Source organism: Brassica oleracea, chromosome C7 (genome assembly GCF_000695525.1).
Source record: "Brassica oleracea var. oleracea cultivar TO1000 chromosome C7, BOL, whole genome shotgun sequence".
Classification (NCBI taxonomy): Eukaryota; Viridiplantae; Streptophyta; class Magnoliopsida; order Brassicales; family Brassicaceae; genus Brassica; species Brassica oleracea.
This window is the reverse complement of record NC_027754.1, coordinates 33,233,188-33,260,033: the sequence shown is the minus strand read 5'-3', so window position 1 is coordinate 33,260,033 and position 26,846 is coordinate 33,233,188. Positions and strand designations below refer to the sequence as shown.

Sequence of the window (26,846 nt, the reverse complement as noted above, 5' to 3'; positions counted from 1 at the left end):
GAAATTGCGTTTTCCCGCCATAACCGAGAAATTGCGTTTTTCCGCCAAAACCGAGAAATTGCGTTTTCCCACCAAAACCGAGAATTGTGTTTTCCCGCTGAAACCGAGAAATTGTGTTTTCCCGCCGAAACCGAGAAATTGTGTTTTTCCGCCGAAACCGAGAAATTGCGTTTTCCCGCCAAAACCGAGAAATTGCGTTTTCCCGCCAAAACCGAGAAATTGCATTTTCCCGCCAAACTAATGAAATACATTTTTCCGTCAAAATTGTAAAATTATGTTTTCCGTCAAAATCGTGAATTTTTTATTTTAACGATAAAACTATTGTTTTGGGTTAAATTGTAAAGTTATGTTTTTTTTTGTTAAACTCATAAACATGTTTTAGGAAACCCATGGACAACCATTGTCCATTTGGTCTTCACCCAATTGGACCATGTACCAATTGGTCTTTTGTCCAGTTGAACCATTTATAAATTGGGGACGTCCATAGCCCGCCCAAAATGAATTGGACTGGGCTAGCCCATGGTCAGCACGCCCAATTGACACCTCTAACCCTTCGTACGGTTCCAACCCAGGCTGTGAGATCTCCAAACCATGTTTCTTCACCACCGCCAGATACCTGTCAAAAGAAAACTAAATCTTCATCACCTTGAAATAGCCATTTTAAGAAAGTCGAAGCTTTGGGGAATAAAACATACTTTTCCGAATCGAAGTGTTCCACGCCTAGATCCTCGTCCCATATGAAGATATACTCATAGGGGGCGACTATGTCAGGATGAAGAAATCGCTTGGCGTACCACCTTCAAGAAAAAATGAATAGAATTTTAAGTAAATCTTAGAAACTCCTACTTAAGGAAAGAAGCTGGCTAACCATTTTGTTTGTTTCCGAATGCTCACATGAATAGCTCGCTTGGACCATTCAAATTTTCCCCATTCGCTGGCCCGTCCATCGTAGTGAAACAGCATTATAGTGAAATTATCTGAGAAATGAGAAACGCAAAGTTAAAGCAATGAGAAAAGGAGAAGAAAAAGAAGTACAGGGAGGAAGCAGGATACCTTCTTCGGCGTCTATATTTTTCCTCTGATCATAACCAACTGTAAATGTTACAAGATACCGCTGCTTGGTTTTTATGTACTGCATGCATGTCAACCGAATTTTCCCATAATCTTGAAGCCATACTGTTATACAAAAATGTATGAACCTCATTAGGGTCACCCCACAATCTACGGAGGTACAAATCTGATTCAGGCGTGACTATATCTGGGGTAGCCTCTCAGCACCACGACAGTTAGTAGGAACCCATATCTGCATTAGCTTAGAAAGTTCCATCATCATATTTCGAATAAAAACATAGAAAGTCTAATAATAGCTAGTCCCAACCTTAGTGTCATTATAGCTATAAGGGGGATCAGGGATGTCTTACTTGAGTTTGGGGCTCTTTGTGGAAGAAGACCAAGCACTAAATAGTCTTTTTTCTTGACAAGTCAGAGTATTTATCCTCAATGTATGCAAGATCGATGGAGGGAAACAATGTGGATGGAAGATTCATCTTAACCATTTCAAAACAAGAAGATAAAAAAAAAACCATTACTGTGTAGGCAAATGTCATAATCAAGTTCAAAATGAATGGAAAAGGTATAGAGAAATGATGCACGAAGGGAAGAGGTACTCTTACCTTAGTTAAGGTAAGGGTTGGGAAAGTAATACCCATAAGGAAACCAACTATAACACCGAAGAAGGATGTTAGAAGAAGTTTCATCATTTGACTTGGTCTTCTCATCGTTTCACTGTAACTCCAAAGAGAAATATTACATATAAGGATTGAAATTAGAAAAGGTTTTACTGCCTGTATATTGATTAATACCTGTTCAAAAAAAGAACACAAGCACCTGCCAGAGAATATACCTAGTCATAGGTTGTTTATCTGATATATACTGTCAATGCATGTGTAAAGTTGTGCTACAGAGAAGTCATCATGACTCCTTTCCTTCACTTTCGTCACAAATGCATTTTTTGATTACTCTTAACTACAAAAAAAAATAGAGTAAGGAAAGATGATCAATTTAAGAAACAACGGAAAAAAAAACGAGATAAAAGCCAATGACAGAGTAGAAAATTCGATTATCTTTAACCAATCCGCAATAGCAGAATCACAGTGGATTGATCCCAATTTTCGATACTCATGCGTCAAAATTAATAATTCCCACCAAAAAAGATCATCCATTCTAAATTAACAGAGTCAAAATATCATAAACTCATAAATAAATAAATCAAGCTTTTCTTTCACATTTGTTCAGTGAAACTATCGATACTGCAGCATGCGATCACAGAAAAAAATTCAAAAAGAGCGAAGAACATACGATCATATAACGAAACAGACACGAACACAAAGGGAACACACAGTTTTGGTCGTGTCTGACTTTTAGTGACAGCAGAATTAGAAAAAAAACACAGAAACTCCTAAAAGGTTGATCACCATTCGCAACGGAGCAGAAAAGAATTCTCCTTGAGCTTCTCGAGATCTTACAGCTTTCGAAATCAAGAACTGGTTCCAAGCTTCGTCGAAATTACTACAGGGAACCGGCAAAATCGGCAGCCTTTGTTTAACTCTTGGGACCACAATCATCTCTTCTTCTCTTGCTAACTTTGGTGCAAGTTACACTCGTGTCAATATGCAAGGCCCAGTAAGAGCTTAATTTGGGCCTTTCATTCAGCCCCATTTAAATTAGGCATGACATACACATGTCCGGGACTGTTAAGCTAACCACGTGGCAGCCAGATAGAATATAACATTATGATAATCACAGATTAAGGAATCTAAGATTTAGTGATAAAAATCACGCATCAAGAGATATTTATCCTAAGTTTTTTTTTCTCTTATTTTTGGGTCATCTTTTTAATTAAACATAGCATAAACAGTAATTCAAGGTTAGTATTAGCTTGAATAAAAAAAAATTAATTGTTTAAATTCGAATCTATACTCTCATATATAAAGTTACACACCTTCCAAATCGTAATTTTAGAATTTGATCCGGATTAAACCACTAATCTCATTAACAACGAATGAAAATATGGAATATTCTCTTAATAACTTTCCCCTTTCTACAAACGGCGTCGTAACGTCTCCTGAATTGTGCCAATCAAAATCTAACACAAACAAAAATTAAAAAATCGACTTGGATTTTGAAATTATTCTTTTTTTTTATAAAACGAGAAAAAAAAAACTCAGATCTTTTTTCTAGTTCCTGAGAGAGTTTTCAACATCGAAACATAAATTATTAATTTGCCTGATTTTCTGCAGCAGCCTGAGAACGATGTCGTCATCGCCGGACATTGCCGGAATTCTGGAGAACACGAAGGAGCTTGATCGGTTAAGGAAGGAACAAGAAGAAGTTCTTGTCGAGATCAATAAGATGCATAAGAAGCTTCAAGCTAGTATGTCTTTTCTTCTGCTTTCGATCTTCATTGATTTCAATTATTATCCTTGATTGTGTTAAAAAAAATTAGTTTTTTTGTCTTTGTCTAAATCGTTTGTGTGTTTAGATCTTCGAAGTAATTGACCAAGTAATGTTACATAATTCCATAGTACATCAATACATATTATCTGCCCAAGAAACCAAATAGTAAGAGACGTAATCTCATTAATGTAAGAGAATGGTCTAACTTTATGTTTCCATGGAAGAAAGGATTTAGATTTAGCCAAGTTCCTTTAACAGTTTTCTGACATTTATTATTTGTCAATGTCTCTTAAACTTGTTTGGAGAGTTTTCATTTTCTCAAAACTAAACCTTGATATAGTAACCAGGAAGTATTCACACAGTGTGGTTATGGTAAATAGGCAATCCAAATCTCATTTCCGAATATTAGACCGAAAAAAATCTAATATATAAGTCTGGTCCAACTCCATTTAGTACGAGGCCATAAAAGCCTTCACAAGAACAAATCCGTAAGGGCTTTTAGGCCCAAACGGACAATATCATAATAAGCGAGGGGTTTGGACATGTGTTTCCGTCACAACACAGTTGATTTGATGTATCATATCATCTATTATGGAAACAAACTAATGAGAATCTGAAGCTTTTTCATAGTAGAGTCATACAGGGTGAAATCTTTTTTTTTTTTGAATTATACGGAGTATCCTGGCCCCACTTAGCGATGCTGAAATGTTAATTCCCTAGTGGCTGGGACTCGGTGGCTTCACCACCGTATTGGGCTTTTGCCCGCGTTTACAGGGTGAAATTAGATAACTTAGTGTGACTCTTTATAGCTGAGATTTGCTTTCCATTGCACATATCCACATTTGGGTGTATCAGATATATTTAGCTATATGGATTAAGGCAATTAATTGAGTCACAAACAATCTCTTTTATGTTTGTTTATGGAATTCTAGTGAGCATTATTAGCCTTAAAAGTTCATCTTTTCTTATGGAGGTTATTATGCTCATCCGATTGGTAACGTTATCTGGCTTATTGTGTTCAAAATGCAGCGCCTGAGGTAGTTGAGAAGCCTGGTGATACTTCTTTGTCAAAGCTTAAAAATTTGTACATTCAAGCCAAAGAGCTTTCAGAAAGTGAAGTAACGTAAGCCACATCCCTTCATCATTTCCTTTTCATTGTTACATCGACTGAGTTAGAGAGTGATGATACAGCCAAATGACAACTTATCTTGGTTTTATAACACCAATCTTATACCTTTGTGTTTAACGCAGTGTTTCAAACATTCTGCTCACTCAGTTGGATTCCCTGCTTCCATCTGGACCAACAGGGCAACAACGCAGAAAACTAGGTATACTTCGATTACCATTTAGACCTTTTGGATAGTCCTTTGTTGTTTGATCTTTGAGCTACATTGTTCTTGTGAGAAAGCAAAGACTTGAATACTCTTTTGAGTCTCGAAATTCTCCAATGATTTCGTTATATATATAAGTGTGATTAAGATTTTTCCGATGCTTGTAATGATATCACATAAGTGGCAGAAGGCAACGATCAGAAGAGGAAGAGAATGAAAGTGGAATCAGATGTACAAAGAGTTTCTCCTTCCGTGAGAAACCAAATCGAGGCTTATGCCAGTCTAAGGGGTGAACAGGTACCAACAAGAGCTACTTCTCTTCTTTGAGTAGGTTCACTAAATCCAAAGAAGTTCATAATAACATTTTTTTTTTTATGTAGGTTGCTGCAAGAGTCACTGCCGATGATGCTGAGAAGGATGAATGGTTTGTGGTGAAAGTGATTCACTTCGATAGAGAAACAAAAGAGTAAGCTTAGACCCTTTTAATAAGAATCCCACATTCTTTAAAGATAAGATAAGTCTTCTTATATGTGAATAAAACCGATACATGGATCTAAAAAGAAAGCTCAAACTTTTGTGACAGAGTTGAAGTACTTGATGAAGAGCCAGGAGATGATGAAGAAGGAGGTGGCCAGAGGTAATTAATTAAGGCGCTCATATGAAAACTTTTTTTGCAGTGTCATTTTGACTAAGTTGCTGATTATTTTTTTTCTTGTAATCTTGTAGGACGTATAAACTATCAATGTCGTGTATATTACCGTTTCCAAAAAGGAATGACCCTTCAACCACACAAGAGTTTCTACCAGGGAAACCTGTCTTAGCTGTGTATCCAGGAACCACGGCGCTTTACAAGGCGACTGTAATAAGCACCCCACGAAAGGTTAGTTTTGTTGTTGTTTCCACACCATTTCAATGTCGCTTCAACAAGAAACTAAACTCTAAATACTCAAACCTGCATGTTGAACATCCGGTTCCAGAGGAAGTCTGACGAGTAAGTTCCTCCATACTTTTGCTCATATCCATCATAAACTAATTTAAGCATCATCATAAGAGCTTAATTATGATAAAACTTCTGATGGCACCAGGTACTTGCTGGAATTCGATGATGACGAAGAAGACGGAGCATTGCCACAAAGAACAGTACCTTTTCACAAAGTGGTAGCTTTACCAGAAGGCCATCGCCAGTGATGTCAGATGGGTAAATGAGAGACTCTTCATGTATGTTTCTTTGAGGCCAAAGCAAAACTTAAAGGATTGTTGTCTTCGTTTGTGTTGAAAAGAGATCAATTTGAAGAATAAAGAGGTAAGTTGGTCTTTTTTCTATTCAGTTCGTGATAAAAGCTACTCTAGTTTAACGTAATAGGTGAGTGTATATATGTGTTGGTATTATATCATGTCGAGACACAATGTTGAACACAAAAGAAACTCTGTTTTGTTCGTGTGAAATTTACGTTTACAAGTTTTGGCGGCTTAAATGCAAACTTTAAGAGGGTGAAGGACATTGATAGTTCAATGAAGAGTGAACTGTAAACTCGTTATTGTCCAGACTCAACAGAGCCCCATAGAATGGCCTTTGCTTCTGCGTCTAGAAGAGGATATATCTTGGCTCCGTACCACCCTATAACATTCCCTATCTTGTCTCTGAGTATCTATCCTACACTATATTGGTGACCCATTCACTCGCAACTTTATTAAACAACCAAAGAGAAGTTCACAGAGCAAAAGCATATGATCTTGAAGCTCCCAAACTCCCTCGAACTCTCAAAAACTTGAGACCAAGCTCAAATCCAGATGCAGCAACGGCATGAGATAGTACAACTGATCTCGGATCCTTTTTATATAGCCAAGTCCGCTGAAAAAAACTGACTCTATTAACCAATCAAAGCTACCCATCAGCACTTGTTTATACCAGCTCATCATCTCCAAGCTTCCTTTGTTTCCTCTCCACTGCATATCAGCGTTACTTCGTTTACACTATACCAGTAGTTTGCAACCAGTTGTGCTCCTTAAACTATGTGTGGAGCCTAAATATATTGATTGGAGAAACAACGCTCATTTCCAAGTTCTCTATAATCTATATCAACCATGGGAAGGCATTTAGTCAATCTAAAGTCTCCTTATTGCATCTTTGTTTAACAAATCAATCTATGTGCAAGATTCTCTAATGAAGATTTGTAAGGCTTAGGATAGAACAAGAAAGCCAAAAGAGATAAACCTCGAACAACCTGACCAAATATTCAAACAATACATGCATGATAGTAGGACGGTTCTCGGTTGCAGTCGTTGAGCGCTCTAGTGGCTCGTTTGGTTGTGCTCACATCCCATCATTTCATAAGTTCATTTGTCCTTGTGTAGTGGTGCAGCATTGCTTCTCTTTACAGGTTAGAGGCTTCAGGTCGGGGTTTTGTTGGTGTTTACAACCCGTTTTATGCTTGGATCGCATTACTTCCGAAGTCGATCAAATAAAGGTTGCTCGGTGATCTTGTTTTGACTATCCAGAAGGCGCAGTTTAGCTTTCGGTTGCGAATTGAGGTGTGTAGCTTCTGGTTCTGTGCTCCTACCTCCGGTGGTGGCTGGTGGTTCTGTTCTTTAGTTGACTAGGGGGTTTGCAAAGCTGCGTGGTGAATTATGAATCAATTGGAGCAGTGTTTTCGGGGAGGCCAAAATTACCGAATGTGGTCTCATGATATATCAAAGATACTCTTTCCATTTGGCAATGTTCTTCTCTTGGTCCAACTCTTGCCTCTTTTCTATCTAGTAAGGTAGTGTTATTTGTAATAGTGTCGTCTCTCGGTTATTTTGGTACAAAATTTTGGTACAAAATTTAACATTTAAGCCCAGAAAACAAAACAACTTCCAAAAAAACAAAATAGACCAATTAATTGGTTTGTCCAAAGAAAAAAAGTTAGACCAATTAATTATTAAACCGATCGATTATTCATCTAACCAATTTAGAGGACCCGGTCGGGTCGAGTGTATAGACGGACTGGCTTAAGCCGGTAGAGTGGGACACAATAACTTGTAACCTCTGTTCCGGAACGCGGTAGGCGCTAGTCGGGCGGTCGGGTTGGGCCTAGCGCCTAAAGAGAAAATCGGGGATTAATCGGAAATTATGCGGGCGGAATTTTTAGGTGGTTTACTATGTTATAAAACATGTTAATCTTTAATTGTGTATAACATTAATACATTTTCATGTTTAAGATTGTATAAAACACACAAATAGAATATATAAACTTAATATAGTGTAATTTTCATCAAAATTATGAATATAAATGATATTTATAAAATTTTAGATCAAATAAAAAAAAAAAAAAAAAAAAAAAAAAAAAAAAAAAATAGATTAGGCGGCCGCCTAGGCGGCTAGGCTGTCATTCAGGCGGCTAGGCGGTCATTTAGGCGGTCTAGGCGGAAAAAATCGGATATCCGATTTTTTAAACCGATTTGGCATAAATCGGGGCGGAAAAGCGACGCGTAGCGCCTAGGCGGCCGATTTTTAGAAAAGGGCTTGTAACCAAACTTGATGGCATGTCAAGTTATTTAAATAATAAGACAAGGGCATATTTGTCTGAAAAGCACAACTCAACTAAACACATTTAGGGCTTTTGTTCCAGAACTCTCTTTCTGTTTTCTTCGTTCATCGTCTGCAACTTCTCATCCTCGTTTAGCTGGTTAACAACAAAAACAACTCAATTACATGCACTCTCCTTCCAACTTATAATCTTTCCATCCTGAATCGATTTTCGTCTTGTGTCTGTTTTCAGATTGAGTTGTTGTTGTGATAAGACTTCGAATCTCTCTCTCTCTCTCTCTCTTGCATCAGAAAAGAAGAAGAAGAGAGCTTTGATAAAATGAGGCCGATATTGATGAAGGGACATGAACGTCCATTGACGTTCCTGAGGTACAACAGAGATGGAGACATGCTTTTCTCCTGCGCCAAGGATCACATTCCCACTCTCTGGTATGCCGACAACGGCGAACGCCATGGCACTTACCGTGGCCACAATGGTGCTGTTTGGTGCTGTGATGTCTCAAGTACGTCCCTTTTGTTTCTGTGCTTTTAGATTTTGTATTATTTCAATTTAAAAAAAAAAAATCTGATCTTTTTTTTTGTTGTTGTTGATTTGTTTGTGAATCTTAGGAGACTCGTCGAGGTTGATAACCGGTAGTGCTGATCAGACTGCAAAGCTATGGGATGTGAAAACTGAAACACAGCTGTTCAGTTTCAAGTTCAGTTCCCCTGCCAGGTCTGTGGATTTCTCCGTTGGTGATAAGCTTGCTGTGATCACCACTGATCCCTTCATGGAGCGTACTTCTGCTATCCATGTCAAACGCATCGCTGAAGATCCCCAAGACCGTAAGTTTACTTATCTATTTCTACGTGGAATGTTTTTTAAAAAAGTTTTTATGTCTTAAAAAGTAAGCTGTTTTGTGAAAAATGGTGCAGAGGATGGTGACTCTGTGCTCGTTCTTGAGAATCCTGAGGGGAGAAAGAGGATTAACAGAGCTGTTTGGGGACCTTTGAATCAAACCATTGTTAGTGGTGGTGAAGATGCTGTACTCAGGATCTGGGATGCTGAGGTAATTCAATAGTTTTGGTGGTGTAATCATTAAAATTATTTGACTTAAAACATTTATAGTACGGCCATTGTTGTTTGCTAGACTGGAAAACTGCTCAAGGAAACAGATAAGGAAGTGGGTCACAAGCAGACAATCACATCGCTCTGTAAATCAGCGGATGATTCTCACTTCCTTACAGGTTCACTTGACAAAACGGCAAAGGCATGTCTTCCTCGTTTATCTTCCTTATCCATCGCTTGTTTCAAAGTTGTCCGGTGATAAGAGTGTTTTTTTTTGGTGTGTGTTAATGGTTTCAGCTGTGGGACATGAGAACGTTGACTCTTATTAAGACTTACACTTCAGGGGTGCCTGTAAATGCTGTCTCCATGTCTCCACTTCTCGACCATGTATGCAGTAATATATGTAATAAGTTTTAGTTTAGTCCCTAAAAATCAAGGTTGTCTTTGTGATATGTTATATTTCTTCTCTCTTTAAGGTTGTGATTGGAGGTGGTCAAGATGCATCAGCTGTTACGACCACTGATCATCGTGCTGGGAACTTCGAGGCTAAGTTTTATGACAAGGTTAGTGTTATAATAAGAGGCTTTTGCTTGAAAATTGCAACCAGGAACATAGAATAGATGTAGTATAACTCTGTTTGGTATGTAAACGATATATATTAGATTCTGCAAGAGGAGATTGGTGGTGTGAAAGGTCACTTTGGACCTATCAATGCTTTGGCATTCAACCCGGATGGAAGGAGGTAAAGTAACATTATCTGATTGATTCATATAATATGTCACATACTGTTTTTTTTTTCTTTCTATTGGCTTTGTTACTGAGTTTGTGAGTTTCTTTCTTTCTTTTGCAGTTTCTCAAGTGGAGGTGAAGATGGTTACGTCAGGTTGCATCATTTTGACTCTGATTACTTCAACATCAAGATTTAGATATTTTCTTAAACAAATCTCTCAGTCCCTGTTTCGTTGTCTCTCTTTTCAACATTATAATGGTTTCATGTACTACCATGGTGCTAAAATATGAAAGCTTTTGGATTTTTGCTCGGATCATTAGGATTTGCACATTTCATACATTTTTAATGACAAGTTATTAATAACCTGATTATTTTGGACTCCCATTCTAATATATCTTTCTTGATGAGTTTTCCTTTTAAACTATTTCATTCAGTTCAAATATCTTTATGTTATATTCTAATATCTTTCTTGATGAGTTTTCCTTTCTTAGCAATCATATTCTCATACTGGATTGCTTTGCGTTCAAGAAATTTGAAGTTTTGCTTAAAGCGACCATTAATCTCACTCGTGAAGAAGCTCTGTAGTCTAAAAGCCATAGTGCAGACATATAGATAATGCTTTCCTAGCAATCATATTGTCAAAACGATGTCGTAAGCAGTTTAGGTTATTATTGTCATAACAGAGCAAAAGTTGAAGCTTAGGGCTCTGCTTCCGTATAGAGTATAGACGATAGGTGTGTAGTTTTCCTCCTTGTTTTGTCTTCGTCGTCGTCATTAGCTGCTTATACACCTGGACCTGGTACTGAAGAAATTCATTTTTTTTTGTTGGATTTATAATCTTAACTGTGTACATATATTTGTTTTAGATTTAGTTAAGACTCCATTTATTTGTTTTGTAGCATTTCAAAGAGAAAAGATGCAGAACGAAGAAGGTCAAGGAAATGGTAAAGACTGTAATTATGAAAATCTTCTTCTTACTTAAGTGATTAGTAAATCTGAGTATTTCTTTTTCTGCGTGGTTTTATTTTGGCAGCTCAGCGACAAACAGGTTGATCACATCAAAGGATTATGCTTCCGTGCAGCTCAACATTGGCCATCTCGATGCTGATGGTATCTACACAGGCCAATTCACTACCTTAGCTCTCTGCGGTTTTGTCCGTGCTCAGGTTTGTCAAGGAGTCAAGGATCATGCCTAGTTTCACTCTAGTAGCAATAGCATTGACCCCTAAATCATTGGACCAACAAGTGTTGATACTTTCTTGAAATGATGTGTAGGGTGATGCTGACAGTGGAGTCGACAGGCTCTGGCAGAAGAAGAAGGTTGAAACCAAACAACATTAATACCAGAAAAAGAAGCTTTGTTTTCTACGTTTTTTTAAAAACCTTTGTTGTTTATCTTGCTCGTGAACCCTGTGTCTGTTTTTTTTTTTTTATTGCAATGATAACGTTGGTTTGAATTGAAAGACGTTTCAATGCAATGAGATGGTTTGGTTCTAATTTTACCTGGAATCATTAGCCATGTGTCATGTGTTTTTATACAATTTCAAGTCGTATGGAGCCAAAGTTGATCAATAATTATAAGCTTATGAGATTTGAGATTAGTCTTACCAAATAAACAAAGCATGTGTCTGAATGTAATGTAATCAGTACTGGATTGAGAAGCAGAGAATTTAAACGAATATTGGCAAACAAGAAATATAATTGATGAATGGATGGTGTGATTGGTTACTACCACCCATTTAGCTTTCTTTGAAATTTCCAGACCAGCTTTTACTATTGAGATAATTTAACTGTGTGTACCAAAGTAACGGTCTGCAAACAGTGTTAGCTACTTGTAAAACAGAAAGAGAAAACATGAGGTTTTGTTTGGTTAGTCTTTTACCGATATAAGGTTGAGAAAGATGATGTGTGTTTCTGGAACTCCCTTCCTGATAAGCACCGCTCTCTTGATAAAAATGCAAAGTAGATAACCGGTATAGATAATTTGGTAAACTATGCGGAATGATTCGGTTCGGTTTGGAAAAACCAGCGTTGAATGTATTTAACTTTTAAAGAAAAATTTCCGATTCTCATGAGAGTGAAATGAAATCCTAAAGATGGGACAGAGCCACAAGATTTGGAATAATCCTTAAAACATTTTCATTGGTGAAGAAAAGACAAAACACTGATATGTCTCACGCACACTACGTTACGCTCTTGCTGGAGACTTGAGCTTGAGCACTTCATTTACTCTTCCATAGCTTCACCAGTCACTTCTGTAATTTCAACTCGCTCCATCAATGGGGTGATTTTGGTGCGAAGAACCTCTGGTTACAATATACACAATCAACTCAAGTGAGAACCAAAGGGTACTGAAAACTGGAAGCGAATCAGGATGTTACGAGTAGACTAAAGCCGAGACTAGCAATACTGGCTCAAATAAGGATATCCCTTGAGAGCCTCCCTATCATGTTGTGTTTGATCAAGTAAAGAGAGAGAGATAGAGATTAGCTTTACCGGTTTTCTTGGTGAACGAATAGCCTTTGCTGCTCACATAGGTTCTTGGGTTTGGTTCCATGTAGTTCCTGAGATACTCCTTGTTTCCCTGTTCGCCAATACAAGTGTCAGATAACAAGTTCAACAAGCAACAAACAAGACAGAGGGGATGCAAAGAGTTGGGCTCTCCCTAGTTTAATGGTTATATACTAGAATGTCTATGATATGATAGATTATGAGTAACATATGCTGACCAGAGGGAGTTCTGTAGATTAATCGCAGGTAATCAGACAAAGAAGGGTGAAGACAAACCTTAGTGATAACGCAGATGTCCACGTTGCTACCACTACCCAGGTCGTTGAATATACCCGAGCATATGGCTTCAGCGACCAGCTTAATTCCTTCATCCCTCTAGAGAACAAGAAAATCGATAAAAGACTGGAAGAAAGAACACATCGGAAGATTAAAAAGATGAATGTCCCTGCTTTTACTTACAGTTAGACCTTCTTTATACTTCGCCTCAAAGACAGACATAGCAGCAAGAGAACCAGAACCCATTGTAGCGAATGGTAGAGTGTCCGTTGAACCGTGTGGGTATATCTGTGTTTTAGTAAAAGCTGATAAGAATAACAACAAAACAAGCGAAAGAAGAAAAACAGTAGTTGGAAATTTAAAAAACTTACAGTATGCAGATGAGGCCCTGTGATATCAACTCCACCAAGGACGAGAGCAGCTGAGACATGACCTTGATAGCTGGATGAAGCGAGTGTTTAAAGTCACCTATCTTTCTTTTAAGTTCTGAGTTTATGGAGGAGATAGTAGAAGAAGAAAAAATGTACCTGAAAAGGTGTTTCTTGAGAAGGGTCAAAGCAGTGATAACCCGAGAGTCTCGGCCAGTCTGGTAACGATGCAGCCGCAGCTGTGAGCTGACCATATCTGAACAATGAGACAGAAACCAAGATAACTAAAGCATCAAGTTCTGTCGAGCAACGCATTATATCTATAAGATTATGATTTCTTAAAAGTCAGAGAGGACATACCAGTGACTGCTTCAGTGTCAGCAGCGGTTCCAGCACCACAGCAATAAATGTTAGGAGCCATGTAGTGAATTTTCTCACAGTTCTTATCAGCAACGATAGGCCCTTCAGTTGCTCGGGTATCCGCACCTAGTATCACACCATCCTATTCAACACGCAAAAATTGAAATCAGTATTATATAGCTACCAGACATTGTTTAATTGATGTGTTCTAAACTACAGGGAGAGGCCGAGCTAGTTAAAAAAAAAAAAAACAGGCAACACTGCATTGGCACTAGGTGCTTTGTAAATGGTTATATACCCAAAAGCGATTTACAGTATAAAGCTAAACTATCACATGTAGTAGAAACAATCTAGTCGCTGTGTGGCTCATCTTAAGCCTCAACTTCTTCACTAATCAAACTCCACAGTTTCTAGTTTCCGCATTATAAAAAGATTCGTTAGACCTAACATTCATGAGGATAAAAGAGGGACCTTGAAGATCAAACCGACGATGGTAGTACCGGTCTTCAAAAAGGAGGGAGCTTTGAGACCCTTTTGAATAAGCATATCGTTTCGCTTACACAGATCGAAGCTGAACCCACCCTTGGGCGGAACATCAACTGTTGACTGAGACATTCTGCAAAATTGACCAGGTCTGCAAACAATAGAGTGAAGTAATTAAGCATCAAACACAGTTACCCAGACCGGATCGAGAACATAGAAGGCCGGAGAATCGACTGTGGGTTTCACCGAAATCGAGAAGAGATATCTAAAGAGTAGTTTACCTGGAATGGACACGAACTCTGCTCGAATCGGAAAATAGAAGACGACGAGAGAAAGAGAAGAAAGCGAAGAACAAAAATACTATGACAGAGTTTTCTTCTTCCCCAATTAAACTTTAGGTTCGAATGGGCCCTTCCTGAGCCCATCTATTCAGATACTTTCATTTCATTCTGAGCCTAGCACCGAATCAATCAATTAGGGAGTAATTTAATGTACTTGTATATGTTTTAAGGTTTTACTATGCGATTTTTCCGCAATTTTGCAGGTAATTATATTAAATAAAAAATATATATTATGTCTACATTGTTATAATTTTTTAATAATAATTAAAAAATTTAAAATTTTTATTTTTAATTTCAATAGTTGGATAATCAAAAATTTCAGTATATATTTTTAGAAGATATGTGAGATTTAAAATATTACAAAAAAAAATAATATTATAATTAATTCAGTTAATTGATTGTAGAATTACTTTGTATTTTATTTTAACACGTAAAAAAATCGGGAATACTCTAGTTTTCAAGAAATAATAAAGAGAGTTTTTTTTGTGTAGGACCAATACAATGATCGGATGCTTTTATCATGAAAATATTTTGTAAATGTTTTCGTGTGGACTTTAGAAAACATAAAAAGTTCTAATAATTCTTTACCCACAAATCTAATTATTTTATATAAAAATATATAACCATTAAATTTCTTTCAATAAAAAAAGTTAAAGTATTTTATTTAATTATATATAAATAATTGATAAAGAAAAATAAATTGATAAAACATATATATTATTTTTCCAATTCTACAATTAGTTACCATAAATTATTATTTGTAATATTGTTTGTGTTATTTGGTAGTTTATATTAATTAGTTCTATAGTTACCTTTTATTTTTAGATCTGATTAAAATAAATAACTAATAAACGTCAACAATCAATCAAATTATACTATTTTTTAAAACTTAACCTATTAACCATACATAAGAAAAAAATCACTTAAGTGACTTCTCAATTAATATATAGTATGATTTGTTTCTTAAAAACCAAGGATAAATTTGGTTAATGTAAACATGAAAACATGTATTAGGAAAATAGTAGTCTAAGTAATTTCTCTCATAATTTTGTCAAATCTCAAATTACACTTTCTCACTCATTTTTATTTAGTGTTTAACATAAAACTTAAATGGGTTAAACAAACCATTTCTTCCTTTAAAACATATATACATATGTTAATTAAATTTGATTAATTAATAAGAAAAAATAATTTTTAATTTTTAAATAACGAAATATTGTTATTTTAGGCATATATACTTAATTTTAATGTGAGATCCAATTATATCAAAATAAAGTATTTTTATTTGTATAAAATTTGTTAAAATTTTATTATTGTACTTTTTAAAAGTTTACTATACCTCAAAATATACATCTCATTATTATACCGTATACTGTATAATAATTAATTTCATCTGTTTATATTAATAGATGAATTAAATAACATTTCTTGATTAATATAATTTTAAATGACTTACCATATATTTTTTATGTTTTGAAATATAAAAATATTTTAATCATTTCTAAATGTGATAACTTATCTATGATATCACATTGTCATTGGAAAATGATGAGAATTTTTTAAAATTATATATTTGACTGTTTTGCGTTCATTTGAAACATTTTAGAATATATATATATAGAGAGAGAGAGAGAATGAGTGAGTTTAGTTAATATTATTAGGTTTACATTAATTAGTTTTCTAAAATCTATGATTTATTGTATTCACTACTAATATAAATATATTAAAACTGTTTTTATAATTGTTTATATAGTATCATATGTATTTAAATGTATATAATCAATTTATATAATGTAATATATGATATTTAATTGTTTCTATAAATAAATTTTATTAATTCATATATATATCTAAGATGTTTATCATTGTATGTTTAGTAACATATATTAGATTAGGTAATTCTAAGGTTAGTTTCATTTTAAAATTTTTAATTTAATAAATAAAAATTAAATAAATAATATAGGACGATATATTAAATATGGGAGATAAAGACAATATTGGTGCATGGTGTAGTGGTCCGTGACCTCTGTTATGTCTCACCCATCGCAGTTTCAAATCCCTAGTGCGTTTTTGGTCTATTTAATCAGTTTTTAGGTTAAATGAAATAGAAATTACAGAAATAACCTTATCTTCTTCCTCAGATCTGCGATTTTCAGAATAAATTACAACTACCTTCTTTTTTTTACGATTTCTTTTTTTTTTTACGATTTCTATTGTTTTTCTTGCTAATATTATATGTTTTAATCAATATATAACTAATTTATTAAAGAATAATCAATTTTGGATTCCAAATCGACAATAATGATGATTTCTAAAACTTTTCCGATTAAGTAAGTGCCTAGGGTCAAATCGCCACGGTTGGAGGCCGCACCACGTTTTTTCGGCGACTTTCCGGCCGCCTTAGCCGCGTTTTCGAACATGGATTCTATCTTTCTAAAACCGAATCAAAATCCAAACCGAATAGAATCTCGGTTCACTATAATACCATTGGATCAAACTTGGTTCACAGTATATATCTATTTATTAAATGCTTCATATATAAATCTAAAATTAAATAGTATATAAGATTGAAATGTAAATATTTATCCTACAAGATAAAAGTATTAAACTGGGTATAAATTTCATAAATAACTTATAAACTAACATCTTTATTATTTTTGTAACATCGAACATCTTTATTTATTTATTAAAAAATATCTGATGAAACTGAACTTTTCTTAAGGTTTTTCATATAATTTTTCCTTTTTTTTTTCAAATTACACTGCAAGTGGTAATTAAAGAAAGAAAAAAATAAGAGAAGAATGAAAAGAAATGGAAAATAAATTGACGTTGGTAAGAAAATTAGTATACAATATCAGTTTCACTACAATTCATGAGTATTACACTAGTCAAGTGTTCTCTATATTGTCTTTTGAAAGTTGAAATTACCATCACCACATGTTCTCTCTTTTACTAACAAAAGGTGAAACCATTAAATTTTTAAGACAATTTCCGATGGACCCGGTCAATCATAACTACGGTCAAATCTGTAAAATTCCTATAAATTAAAAACTTACTTCTTCGTTCATTTCTCCAAAATAACTCTTTTCTTCGCTTTAAAATCTCTTTCACATTCACTATAAAACCACGCAGGTCACAAAAATAATAAGAAATTAAATTAATTAATTACTGCATTCAAAAAAAGTCTTACATACATAATGACTCTTAAGCTCCTACCTCTCGCCGTCGCCGCCTTGGCCATTACAGCCGTCTTCGCTGCCGATCCTCCAAAGCCAGCGGGAGCGCCTAAAGCTAACGGCGACAAAAGCTCAACATCTCCTTCTCCCGCCGCTGCAGCATCGCCAAAATCCACCCCCGCATCAACGCCAAAAGCAACCGCTGCACCATCCCCAAAATCTCCCGCCGCTGCATCATCGCCAAAATCTCCCGCCGCATCACCGCAAAAATCAACCGCCTCGGCTCCGACCTCGCCGCCTACTGCTTCTGCTCCGACCAACGCCAAGAAGAACTCAACCGCTACTCCTAGCGCTTCCCCATCTTCAGGTGGTGGAGCCAATGCAAAGCCTCCGACATCGTCCTCGACCAAAACTCCGGCTTCAAGCCCCGACTCAAGCTCTGGCGATAGCTCCGAAGGTCCCACTAGCTCATCTGACTCGCCTTCCGCCTCATCTCCGCCATCTCCCACTCCGAACATGTCTCCTTCATCGTCCGCTGATGAAGGACCCGCCAGCGAAGGCGCCGAAGCTTCAGCTCCGACGGGAAGAGCCTCATCGATGGAGATCTCTGTCTCCGGATCCGTTCTCGCCGCCGTTGCATGGTTCTTTTTCATATGACTAAAAAGTTGCTATTTGGTTTCATATTACATCTAACACATTATTATACGTGTACTATTTAATTTTTTGGCTCATTTAAAAACGGTCCGCACTCCGGTTCGATTTTCAACTCGTTAAATTCGTTCATAGTACGAAGGTTAGGATGTTGTAATAAAGGTTTAGTTTGTATTATTTATGATTAATTAATATAATCATGGTATCTTAGTTGTTATAATAACCGCTAGTTGATAACCCGCACACTTACGCGGGGTGAATTTCTACTATAATATTTACTCATACAAAATTTTAATGTTATGCAATAACTATAATTTTATGAAGTGTAAAATTGTATATAACACTTGTGCATGAATATAAAGTTGATAAATAATATATGAACCATAGTTGTTGATAAGTTTTTATTTTTAAAGTCCACACTTTTAAATTTCGGCTTTAATTAACTTGACCCATTAATAATATTTTTGCCAAAAATAGAAAATGATATATAAATTTGATTGTGTGAGAATTAACCATCTTCCGCGCCTTTTTTTAAAAAGAACTAGGAGTTTTCCTGCGTCATGCGCAAAAATAGTAATTTTTAACATAATATTTTTAATTTCAAAAGAAAATTTTGATTTATATTTCAACATTATTAATTTATATTTTAACTTCAATTGTTATAAAAAATCATAAACGTACTTTTGTAATTTTATTTCTTTTGATTTGGTATAACTATTTAAATTTTAATAAAGATAAAATTAGATTTTATTAAAATAGTTTTAATTATATTATTGTGTTTAATGATTATTTATTTTAAATATATATATATATATATATCTTTCCATCTAATTTTAAATATATACATATATACATATATATATTTACATATAAATATAAATTCTAATAAATTTGAGACTTTGTTTGTTTTAGTTAAACTGAAAAATCTTTTTGTTAATTTAAACGGTGAAGATGAACATATAAATTTAAATAATGCTTAAATATTTAACTATCAATTTTTTTTGGATTAGTGTTATTTTATTTAGTTTATTTTTATTAATGTGAGATACATATATAGTGATATATGAATTATTAATATATTTAATAGTTTACAAAATTGACATTAATGATGATATATGAGTTATTTTTATTATCATATTTAAAATCACTGCAAAAAGATTTAAATTTTTATAAGGAAATTTTACATCTCACAATTAATATGATGTCATGTCACTATTTTCTAAAACCATGTCATCTATTTTAAGTGTCATGTCATTTTTTTTCCAGCGAAAATGATTGTAGTGACGACATGTGTATAAATCACTTCGCAAATATAGTTTAGGAGATTAGACATGAAATAGTTGTTATTATGTCTAGAAAATCACTATTTATTAAACGAACTATATACTTACCATATAAAAAATATTCAATCTTTTATGGAATAACATAAGCAATTGATTCAAGTTCATTTACGTAAACAACATGTACATAAGATATGTCAAATTTTCCTTTTTAACATACATTGCATTTATCTGTTTTGAGAATTAATTGAGAACATTATAATTTTATAGTAATGAACGGTCCATTCAATGGTTGTATTGTAATATTTCTATTAACATAAGAATTTTCAAATAAAGTTCGTGAGGAAGGCTATGAAGCTGACACCTAAGCATTTAACTAAATGTTACAACTTAAAAAAATGGTTTATCTTTTAATATATAAGAGATTTGTGTTTTTTTGCTTATATTAAATTCGTGCAAGATCAGGAACTATTACATATTTAACTAAATTGGTGCGGACATATAGATCAAAATAATCATTATCATTTACAATTATTTTATGGTAAGTAGATTCAAATAATCATTTTTATATTTTATATTGTTAATAATTAAATTTAAATGATATGAACATCGATGTATAGTATATATTTTTAATATGACTATTTATTAAATAAAAATTTCATATTCACATGGTTTTATGATCATTTTTATTTTTATAACAAAAACATCTAAACATTGAAAAAAATCAATATGGAACTTTTAATATTTTTTATTAATTTATAATCATTTTTACAAATTCAATGAAATTTTGAAACTAAAATATTAAAATCTTAGGATTTGTTCAATGAAAATTTTGAAATTTTGAAATTTATGCATTTATATAATATATAATTTAATTAAAACGATATTTGTATATATATAATTAATATGATATTTATTAAATAAGACATCATACTCATATAATTTTATGAACATTTGTATCTTGTTTTATATAAAAATTAAACCACTGATCACAAATTTTCAAAGTGAGATTGTTAAAAGTTATTGATTTATATTTGTTTTTAAAATTCAAAATATAACATATATAGAAAAATCAAAATTTTTAGTATTTGGTTAATTTGATTGTCTAATTTATTCTAATAATACTAATATAAAACAAAAATGATAGAGGAAGTATAAATTATTATGAAATCTTTATTATTTAAAATCATTAATTAATATATATATTTTGATCAGATTAGGTAATTCTGTATGTTCTATTTAAGAAAATAATGAAGAATAGTTTTATATTAATAATTAATTATATGATTAATTTAATAAAAATATATATTATATGTTTAGATGAACCAACTTATTTTTCTAAGAATTTTGAAATTGATTCTCGTGATGACACGTGTCATGGTTCAAAGGTTGTAATGTTTCTCTTTTAATATATAGATGATGATTATATTCTTGTGGTTAAAAGGGTCTATTATGTTTGTAATTTACATCCATTTTTCAATTTGATAGTACATTTTCAAATACGGATAACAATGTGGAAGATCCATGATACAACAATTTACATGAAATCATAAACATAGGGTTAGAATTACACACTACCATGAAAATAGAATATAATTTAACACCAAAGAGGTTATATATAGATATACACATATATATATATATATATATATATATATATATATATATATATATATATAAATCAATAAAAATAATTAGCTTGTGAATGTTAATAGAATTCTATTATAATTTCATATACATATACATGAAACTCATAAAGATGTTTGATGTACATATGGTTTTGTGTTGTTTTCAATTATCAAATACATGCATATTAAAACAAACAATTAGTTAGAATTACCCCCAACAATATTCTAAAATAGTTAAACAAGAAATGTATATATATATACAGAAAAAAATAGCTCATGTACTCACATATGGGTAAAAACCGTAACTGTAAATAGCAACCAACCTAATAAACACTTAACCAAACAAGTTTAAATTCTCAATCTCCATTTCCCTTTCTCTTCAATTCTTCTTGAAGGTTCAATCGATCTGCTCTCTGACCCTCACATACAATACTTTATAGCTAGCCAAACAAAAAGGAGGCATTCAATTTAAAGTGACGAGGGAAACCAAATCAACACACAAATATATATACCATGACGAGTCATTTTTTAATCGTCTTCCTTGTGGTAATCTTGACCATCGCTAATGGAACGTTAGCAGAAGCAGCAGATGCTGAAAAACCTCAACCTGTAGACAACAAATCATCACCAGCAGACAACTCTACAAAAAGCCTTGGTCCGTCTCAAGATTATCCCGATTATGAGATCCCTATAGAACTTGCACCGGACGGTATCGAGGTGGTGGGTGATTACGTGCCCATTAGCCCCACCGAGGCTACACTTGCACAACCCGAAACAGATATGAATGTTAAAACATCGCCGTCTAGCTCCGCCTCTAGATCTTCTTCAACCGAGTTGACCGTTGCTATTGCTGCGGCGGGAGGAGCGGCCAGCTTGTTTTTCTTTTGAAACAGAGGAGATCAAATGATGACTTTGGGTTGGCCATATAGAGTTTGCAACGTGGGATATTTCTGTATTTCTTTAACGTTTGAATTTGATTGTGTGTTGTATTTTTTTTTGATGTTATTAATTCGATTCGATATACGAATTCTTCACAAAAAAAAAAAAAAGATATATAGCCGGCATCTTGCCCAGTTATCTAAAGAGAAGAGCTGGGGAAATAACATCAACGACGGACAATAAAACTTAATTAACATGTTATGGCCCTCTCGAATGAGATGATAGGCTTAGATCCAAAGCCTCATGGTTAACAAACAAAAAAAAAAACTTGAAATGGTTTTATATAGCTTTAAACTATAAATTTAGAGATCATCCCTCTCAAATGTCCAAAGACATAGCAGACGCATTACACTTGTAACATTGCATTGAAAAACTTAAAAAAAAAAAGAGAGATAGAATTGCATATAGGAACCATTGCATATACACAATGATCCTTTAATATCTTTTTATCTCTTAACGATTCCCTTATCATCGTTATACTGAATAATCAAGAGCGACGGCCTCGCCGACAACTTAGTGTTCCTGCTGTCGTTGTGATGGAACCCACAAGCGATGATGGCCTAGCACTTAGGCTAGAAGCTCTTGCATATGTCGATGAAGCTCCGGCTCCTGACTGCCGGAAATATGCTCCGTTCAACAACATATCCCCTTCCGATCTCCAGTTCCAACCTCTCCATTCGCTTTCGGGTGCATCTTCATGTTTTGTAACCTATTCATTAAAACACAAAAATAAACACATGTCAATATATATACGAAACTACAATCCATTAAGAACAACTTCATCCATAGGTTTTTGATGGAGTTCTCACAATTAAAAAAAAAACAATTGAAACAAGAAAAAGAAAGATGAAAGTTCTTAAAACCGATCTTTTTAGAACCCATTAAAAACCTAAGATAACATATGTCATTCAACTAACATTTCATTTATTAAAGAACAATCAGAAAAAAATCGTTCAACTATAATACTATTACTTTTTAGACACTTTTAAAGTATCAAATCGATGGGTTGCTCTAAGCTATATACTCAGGGTCAAATGTCACATGTTAAATACTCTAGACTAAAATATAAAATACTTATGAAAAAAATTCAACAACGTGTATACCTCTTTATTAAATCGGGTATTAGGAGCGAGAAATCTATTGCCTTGACTGTATATCGTCGGAGAAGCACTTCCACCGATAGCATACATTTCCCAGTGTGTATAATCATTGTTCACTACATGGAAATATCCATGCCTGCACCTGTTTATTATTTGGAAAACCCTAAATATTAGTAACTTTCTTGCATCGACTTTAGTTTCATCATGCATCTCCTCGATCCAATACCAGCTTTTCCCAAGCATAGTTAAATATACCCACACAACTATACATTTGACATAAAACCAATTAGAACATTATGAAAATTTCAAAGAACTTTATCAAAGAAAATAATTAGGAAAATCTATAATAACAAATGTTTCAAGGAATGTTCACGAGTTTAGCAATAAAATTCATTTGAGAATCATTCATTTCCATTCATATTTCATTTGACGAAAGTGATCTATTATAGCCATGTGAATGCTGGATAGGTGGTGTGGTTATAAAATCTCATTCTCCTTTTGTTGACTTTTTGCATACTCTATAAAGTCAAGCTTTCACATGTAAACTCTTTATGCGCGCGCTTCGTACCTCTCGCAGTCGCATTCAAGCTTCTATATATCTATGAGACTGTTTTTACGATAAGGGGTCAAAATATAAAATGCTTACCGTGGCATCCTTTGAACGAGTCCTTCTCCGAAATGGTTAAACGCAATGGTGACTTGCATGTTCTTGTCCTGGGTATAGCTATCGCTGTGTCCTAAAAGCATGACCTTGTCATGGTGCGTCATGTAGTTGTTCGATATTGTTATAGCGGTCGAACCATGTATGGCGTCTATGAGACCATCATCGCAGTTAGACAAAGAGCAATGGTCGATCCAAATGTGTTTGCCTCCAAATATCGCCACTGCATCTCCATCTGATGGGACCCACCACCCGGTGTGACGTGGGCCATCTCTAATCATGCCACCTATAACCACAACATATATTAGCATGCTTGATATATAAGTTCTGATTCTTTTTATACAAATCATTTACTAACAAAAACTAGTCCAAATTTATCTTACCTGATCCTGGTTTGCAGTCATGGATGTTAATACCATGTATGATGATGTTAGTTTCATAGTGGATCTTAATGCAAGGTCCATCGGTTATGTGAACACTTGAGCCTCTACCATCAATGGTCTTGAAAGATGTGATGATAAGTTCTTTCTTGAGCCTAATGACCATATCTCTCTTGAAAATGATCCATAATGGTTCTTCTTGCGTGACCGCATGTCTTAGGGTTCCTGGTCTAGGGTTTACCGGATCATCGTTGGCCGCATCTGTGACCACGTAAATTCTGCCATCGCGGCCTCCGATAGCGTTTTTGCCAAACCCTATAGCACAATCGGCTAGCCGTTGGCGATTTGTCTCCCAGTTTGGATCGCAACGCCAACAATCATCAATAGGATTACCCGTTCTACAAGATAGGTAGGCGAGGCTCCTCCTTGACGCATTGAATACACTTCTACAGACAAATATAGAAAATAGACAACCCGATCCATTTAAATGTGAACATATTAGATATGGTCGTTGGGGAAAAAGTGTCGGCCACAATTGGCAAGTAGTTAAAACACTAGGCACTAGCTAGATAGGGAAACCCATTATATAAAAAATCAGCTAGGTAGCTAGATAGTACTGTTAAAAGCGAAGGACCTTTTCTCCTAAATGGTTTTCTTGATTTTAGGTGAATCGAATGAAAATGTTTTTAGTGGGAACTATAATGTGAACATAAGTTAAGTTTAGTTTTCGGTTAAGGTTTTTAACTTTTAAAGTTAATTTACAAAATCTGGTTTATTGGAATATGAAAATCTGCAAATGTTATGTGAGTAAACCATTTACAACTGAGGAAAAAAACAATGAAAGACGTTTATGGAATGGAATAAACTGCTATATTTTATATATAAACGATTCTATGAAAAATACATTTTGTATTTGCAAAGCAACATTGTCATATGAAGTTTGAATTTATCATGTTTTGAATGTTCTTACATACCTATTAACCTCGTCAACTACTAGATTAGGATCTTGAGTATGCGGCAACGAACTTGAAGATAATACAAACGTGTTGCCGATTGATAGGAGACATATGAAAGTGTAAACAAAAGGATTATTAGAATACGAAACCATTATTCCAAACAGAAATGGGAGGAAAAATATTATAAAAGAGAGAAGTTTACGTGTTTGTGTTGAAGCTTGTTATTGTTGTAAAGTATATAAAGAGGAAGAGAGTTCCGGGAGTGGAGGCGTGATTTATTTTAAATTATTATTAATAACATATTATATGGTTATTTTATTAAAATTAACTATGGGACCTACTTTATCGTAATTTCAGGTGAGTGTATAACCAAACGGTTAATGTTGTGAAACCGTTAATGATAGTCGTCAAAAGTAGTTGCAAAATGTCAACCTTTTTGACCTTGCTAACGATACCGTTTTGCAGCTATTTTTATCTGAGCTTCCACCTCACATTCCATTCAAATAAAAAATATTACTGCTTCGTTTTTGTGTGTTTAAAGTTTAAACGAAATGATTGTCTTTGTAAAATTTAAACCTAAAAACCGGTCATTTGAGCATGGTAGTCAAAAGTAACTGCTTAAAATTCAACAATTTTGACATTGAGTACGATGCTGTTTTCTTACATTATACATTCAAAGAACAATTTGTTATGACATCATAGGTGTTGTGTGATGATGAGTACTCTTACCAAATAAAATGGGATTGTCGATTTATATTAAACCTTGGATTCAAGATGGGCCCTAATTCAAAGCCTTGATAAAACGATATATAAACATTCGCCCTCGATGGAGTCTATCAGTCTATGTTCCAATACTTATGTAAGCCCAATAAGAGCTTCATATCATAAAGAAGACAGATTTGAGCAGCATACTTAACTTTTTTTTTTGAAACGCATAACCTCAAGTAAATAATTAAGAAGCAGGATTTGCACGTCAAAACTTACATCCTTAATTACTGCAAATTTTATGTTTATATGGGTGATAGAGTGCTACTGAGATAATTCAGTTTCAGTATTCAAATATAAGATAAGGTTTGATGTAACACTGCTTAAATAAAGTTAGTATCAAGTTAATTTTAAACTATAAAATGCTCAATCATAGTGGAAGTTACATTTTTGTTTCTTTGCTATTTAATCATCAATATGAAGTTAAAAAACATGCTTGCATGGTGGATGGCAAAACGAGAAACCTCACAGCAGAATTTTGCTGGACAACCCAAGAGACAGCTATCAGTAACTATAATACAACTTTATGCCATTTGTAAAAATTAAAATAGTCTGCCATTATGTTTTTATAAGTATTACAAAGTAACAAAAAGAAGAATTGCTTGAAAACGAATCATACTTCGGTCCAGAAAAAGAATCAACAAGTGTGCAATCATTAAACTGCCAATTAGTTTAACAATAAAATGCCAGTTGTGTACTTGTGTCTAAACAGAGCAGCTATTTTGCTTTAAAAATAAATAGCCCCTATTCTGTTTTGAATCATAATCATGTACGGTTAACAAAGCAAGTTTCTATTGAAAAAAAAAACAGAGGAAAACCTTACAAATAATAAAATTGGTACTTTACTAATGGTCTTTCTTATCTATTACGGTATTAC

General features: G+C 34.1%; 7 protein-coding genes across 17 annotated transcripts; 3 read left to right on the top strand and 4 right to left on the bottom strand.

Moving 5' to 3' along the window:
* Positions 1-302: 302 nt before the first annotated feature.
* Positions 303-2,606, bottom strand: LOC106305605. Of its 6 annotated transcripts, none has more exons than XM_013741964.1 (8): positions 2,475-2,606; positions 1,863-2,025; positions 1,674-1,785; positions 1,422-1,547; positions 1,054-1,176; positions 869-977; positions 696-797; positions 308-616 (listed from the first exon to the last, which is right to left on the bottom strand). In XM_013741964.1, exons 5-8 carry the CDS (start codon positions 1,136-1,138, stop codon positions 379-381), a joined length of 534 nt encoding a protein of 177 aa, XP_013597418.1. In that variant the 5' UTR covers positions 1,139-1,176; positions 1,422-1,547; positions 1,674-1,785; positions 1,863-2,025; positions 2,475-2,606; the 3' UTR covers positions 308-378. The 6 variants fall into 6 exon arrangements, with proteins under 6 accessions (XP_013597419.1, XP_013597418.1, XP_013597415.1 ...); XM_013741961.1 differs by having other exon boundaries at positions 309-616; positions 1,054-1,303; positions 2,359-2,606; XM_013741959.1 differs by having other exon boundaries at positions 309-616; positions 1,054-1,303.
* Positions 2,607-3,193: 587 nt separating this feature from the next.
* LOC106303589 lies at positions 3,194-6,233 on the top strand. 3 transcript variants are annotated; one of them, XM_013739869.1, is made up of 9 exons: positions 3,194-3,433; positions 4,486-4,579; positions 4,708-4,784; positions 4,978-5,084; positions 5,168-5,253; positions 5,371-5,424; positions 5,514-5,667; positions 5,765-5,778; positions 5,873-6,233. In XM_013739869.1, exons 1-9 carry the CDS (start codon positions 3,313-3,315, stop codon positions 5,973-5,975), a joined length of 810 nt encoding a protein of 269 aa, XP_013595323.1. In that variant the 5' UTR covers positions 3,194-3,312; the 3' UTR covers positions 5,976-6,233. The 3 variants fall into 3 exon arrangements, with proteins under 3 accessions (XP_013595323.1, XP_013595322.1, XP_013595321.1); XM_013739868.1 differs by having other exon boundaries at positions 4,975-5,084; XM_013739867.1 differs by having other exon boundaries at positions 4,969-5,084.
* A 2,136-nt stretch (positions 6,234-8,369) lies between these two features.
* On the top strand, positions 8,370-11,522 carry LOC106305945 (eukaryotic translation initiation factor 3 subunit I-like). Of its 4 annotated transcripts, none has more exons than XR_001263098.1 (12): positions 8,370-8,455; positions 8,549-8,819; positions 8,926-9,141; positions 9,232-9,365; positions 9,447-9,566; positions 9,662-9,751; positions 9,841-9,927; positions 10,027-10,106; positions 10,215-10,247; positions 10,994-11,038; positions 11,133-11,260; positions 11,370-11,447. XR_001263098.1 is itself a non-coding variant. In XM_013742376.1 (12 exons), the coding sequence occupies exons 2-12, from the start codon at positions 8,636-8,638 to the stop codon at positions 11,433-11,435; spliced, it is 1,188 nt and encodes a 395-aa protein (XP_013597830.1). In that variant the 5' UTR covers positions 8,370-8,455; positions 8,549-8,635; the 3' UTR covers positions 11,436-11,520. The 4 variants fall into 4 exon arrangements, 3 of the variants coding, with proteins under 3 accessions (XP_013597830.1, XP_013597832.1, XP_013597831.1); XM_013742376.1 differs by having other exon boundaries at positions 11,128-11,260; positions 11,370-11,520; XM_013742377.1 differs by lacking the exon at positions 8,370-8,455 and having other exon boundaries at positions 8,462-8,819; positions 11,128-11,260; positions 11,370-11,522.
* Positions 11,523-12,109: 587 nt separating this feature from the next.
* On the bottom strand, positions 12,110-14,471 carry LOC106305944 (proteasome subunit beta type-7-A). Its single transcript, XM_013742375.1, has 9 exons — positions 14,374-14,471; positions 14,081-14,243; positions 13,610-13,751; positions 13,409-13,505; positions 13,253-13,322; positions 13,065-13,169; positions 12,882-12,980; positions 12,591-12,678; positions 12,110-12,400 (listed from the first exon to the last, which is right to left on the bottom strand). The coding sequence occupies exons 2-9, from the start codon at positions 14,222-14,224 to the stop codon at positions 12,321-12,323; spliced, it is 825 nt and encodes a 274-aa protein (XP_013597829.1). The 5' UTR covers positions 14,225-14,243; positions 14,374-14,471; the 3' UTR covers positions 12,110-12,320.
* Positions 14,472-17,532: 3,061 nt separating this feature from the next.
* Positions 17,533-18,416, bottom strand: LOC106305943. The gene has a single exon (XM_013742373.1). It carries the CDS (start codon positions 18,260-18,262, stop codon positions 17,591-17,593), a length of 672 nt encoding a protein of 223 aa, XP_013597827.1. The 5' UTR covers positions 18,263-18,416; the 3' UTR covers positions 17,533-17,590.
* Positions 18,417-21,681: 3,265 nt separating this feature from the next.
* Positions 21,682-22,056, top strand: LOC106303131. The gene has a single exon (XM_013739479.1). The coding sequence runs from the start codon at positions 21,682-21,684 to the stop codon at positions 22,054-22,056; it is 375 nt and encodes a 124-aa protein (XP_013594933.1).
* Positions 22,057-22,573: 517 nt separating this feature from the next.
* Positions 22,574-25,394, bottom strand: LOC106305942 (putative pectate lyase 11). Its single transcript, XM_013742372.1, has 5 exons — positions 25,223-25,394; positions 24,252-24,694; positions 23,854-24,154; positions 23,211-23,349; positions 22,574-22,816 (listed from the first exon to the last, which is right to left on the bottom strand). The coding sequence occupies exons 1-5, from the start codon at positions 25,354-25,356 to the stop codon at positions 22,595-22,597; spliced, it is 1,239 nt and encodes a 412-aa protein (XP_013597826.1). The 5' UTR covers positions 25,357-25,394; the 3' UTR covers positions 22,574-22,594.
* Positions 25,395-26,846: the final 1,452 nt, after the last annotated feature.

What these genes read in the sequence shown, in the direction of transcription:
- LOC106305605 (XM_013741961.1), bottom strand. Translation starts at nt 1,204, where the DNA reads ATGAGGTTCATACATTTTTGTATAACAGTATGGCTTCAAGATTATGGG. An exon ending in AAATATAGACGCCGAAGAAG is followed by an intron (nt 978 to 1,053) that starts GTATCCTGCTTC and finishes CTCATTTCTCAG; the next exon opens with ATAATTTCACTATAATGCTG. An exon ending in ATTCGGAAACAAACAAAATG is followed by an intron (nt 798 to 868) that starts GTTAGCCAGCTT and finishes TTTTTCTTGAAG; the next exon opens with GTGGTACGCCAAGCGATTTC.
- LOC106303589 (XM_013739867.1), top strand. Translation starts at nt 3,313, where the DNA reads ATGTCGTCATCGCCGGACATTGCCGGAATTCTGGAGAACACGAAGGAG. An exon ending in TTCGATAGAGAAACAAAAGA is followed by an intron (nt 5,254 to 5,370) that starts GTAAGCTTAGAC and finishes CTTTTGTGACAG; the next exon opens with AGTTGAAGTACTTGATGAAG. An exon ending in GAAGAAGGAGGTGGCCAGAG is followed by an intron (nt 5,425 to 5,513) that starts GTAATTAATTAA and finishes GTAATCTTGTAG; the next exon opens with GACGTATAAACTATCAATGT.
- LOC106305945 (XM_013742377.1), top strand. Translation starts at nt 8,636, where the DNA reads ATGAGGCCGATATTGATGAAGGGACATGAACGTCCATTGACGTTCCTG. An exon ending in TGTCTCCACTTCTCGACCAT is followed by an intron (nt 9,752 to 9,840) that starts GTATGCAGTAAT and finishes TCTCTCTTTAAG; the next exon opens with GTTGTGATTGGAGGTGGTCA. An exon ending in AGGCTAAGTTTTATGACAAG is followed by an intron (nt 9,928 to 10,026) that starts GTTAGTGTTATA and finishes GATATATATTAG; the next exon opens with ATTCTGCAAGAGGAGATTGG.
- LOC106305944 (XM_013742375.1), bottom strand. Translation starts at nt 14,224, where the DNA reads ATGTCTCAGTCAACAGTTGATGTTCCGCCCAAGGGTGGGTTCAGCTTC. An exon ending in TGACACTGAAGCAGTCACTG is followed by an intron (nt 13,506 to 13,609) that starts GTATGTCCTCTC and finishes CTCATTGTTCAG; the next exon opens with ATATGGTCAGCTCACAGCTG. An exon ending in ACATCTGCGTTATCACTAAG is followed by an intron (nt 12,679 to 12,881) that starts GTTTGTCTTCAC and finishes ATTGGCGAACAG; the next exon opens with GGAAACAAGGAGTATCTCAG.
- LOC106305943 (XM_013742373.1), bottom strand. Translation starts at nt 18,262, where the DNA reads ATGAAAAAGAACCATGCAACGGCGGCGAGAACGGATCCGGAGACAGAG.
- LOC106303131 (XM_013739479.1), top strand. Translation starts at nt 21,682, where the DNA reads ATGACGAGTCATTTTTTAATCGTCTTCCTTGTGGTAATCTTGACCATC.
- LOC106305942 (XM_013742372.1), bottom strand. Translation starts at nt 25,356, where the DNA reads ATGGTTTCGTATTCTAATAATCCTTTTGTTTACACTTTCATATGTCTC. An exon ending in GTAGTTGACGAGGTTAATAG is followed by an intron (nt 24,695 to 25,222) that starts GTATGTAAGAAC and finishes ATTTGTCTGTAG; the next exon opens with AAGTGTATTCAATGCGTCAA. An exon ending in TGACTGCAAACCAGGATCAG is followed by an intron (nt 24,155 to 24,251) that starts GTAAGATAAATT and finishes TTGTGGTTATAG; the next exon opens with GTGGCATGATTAGAGATGGC.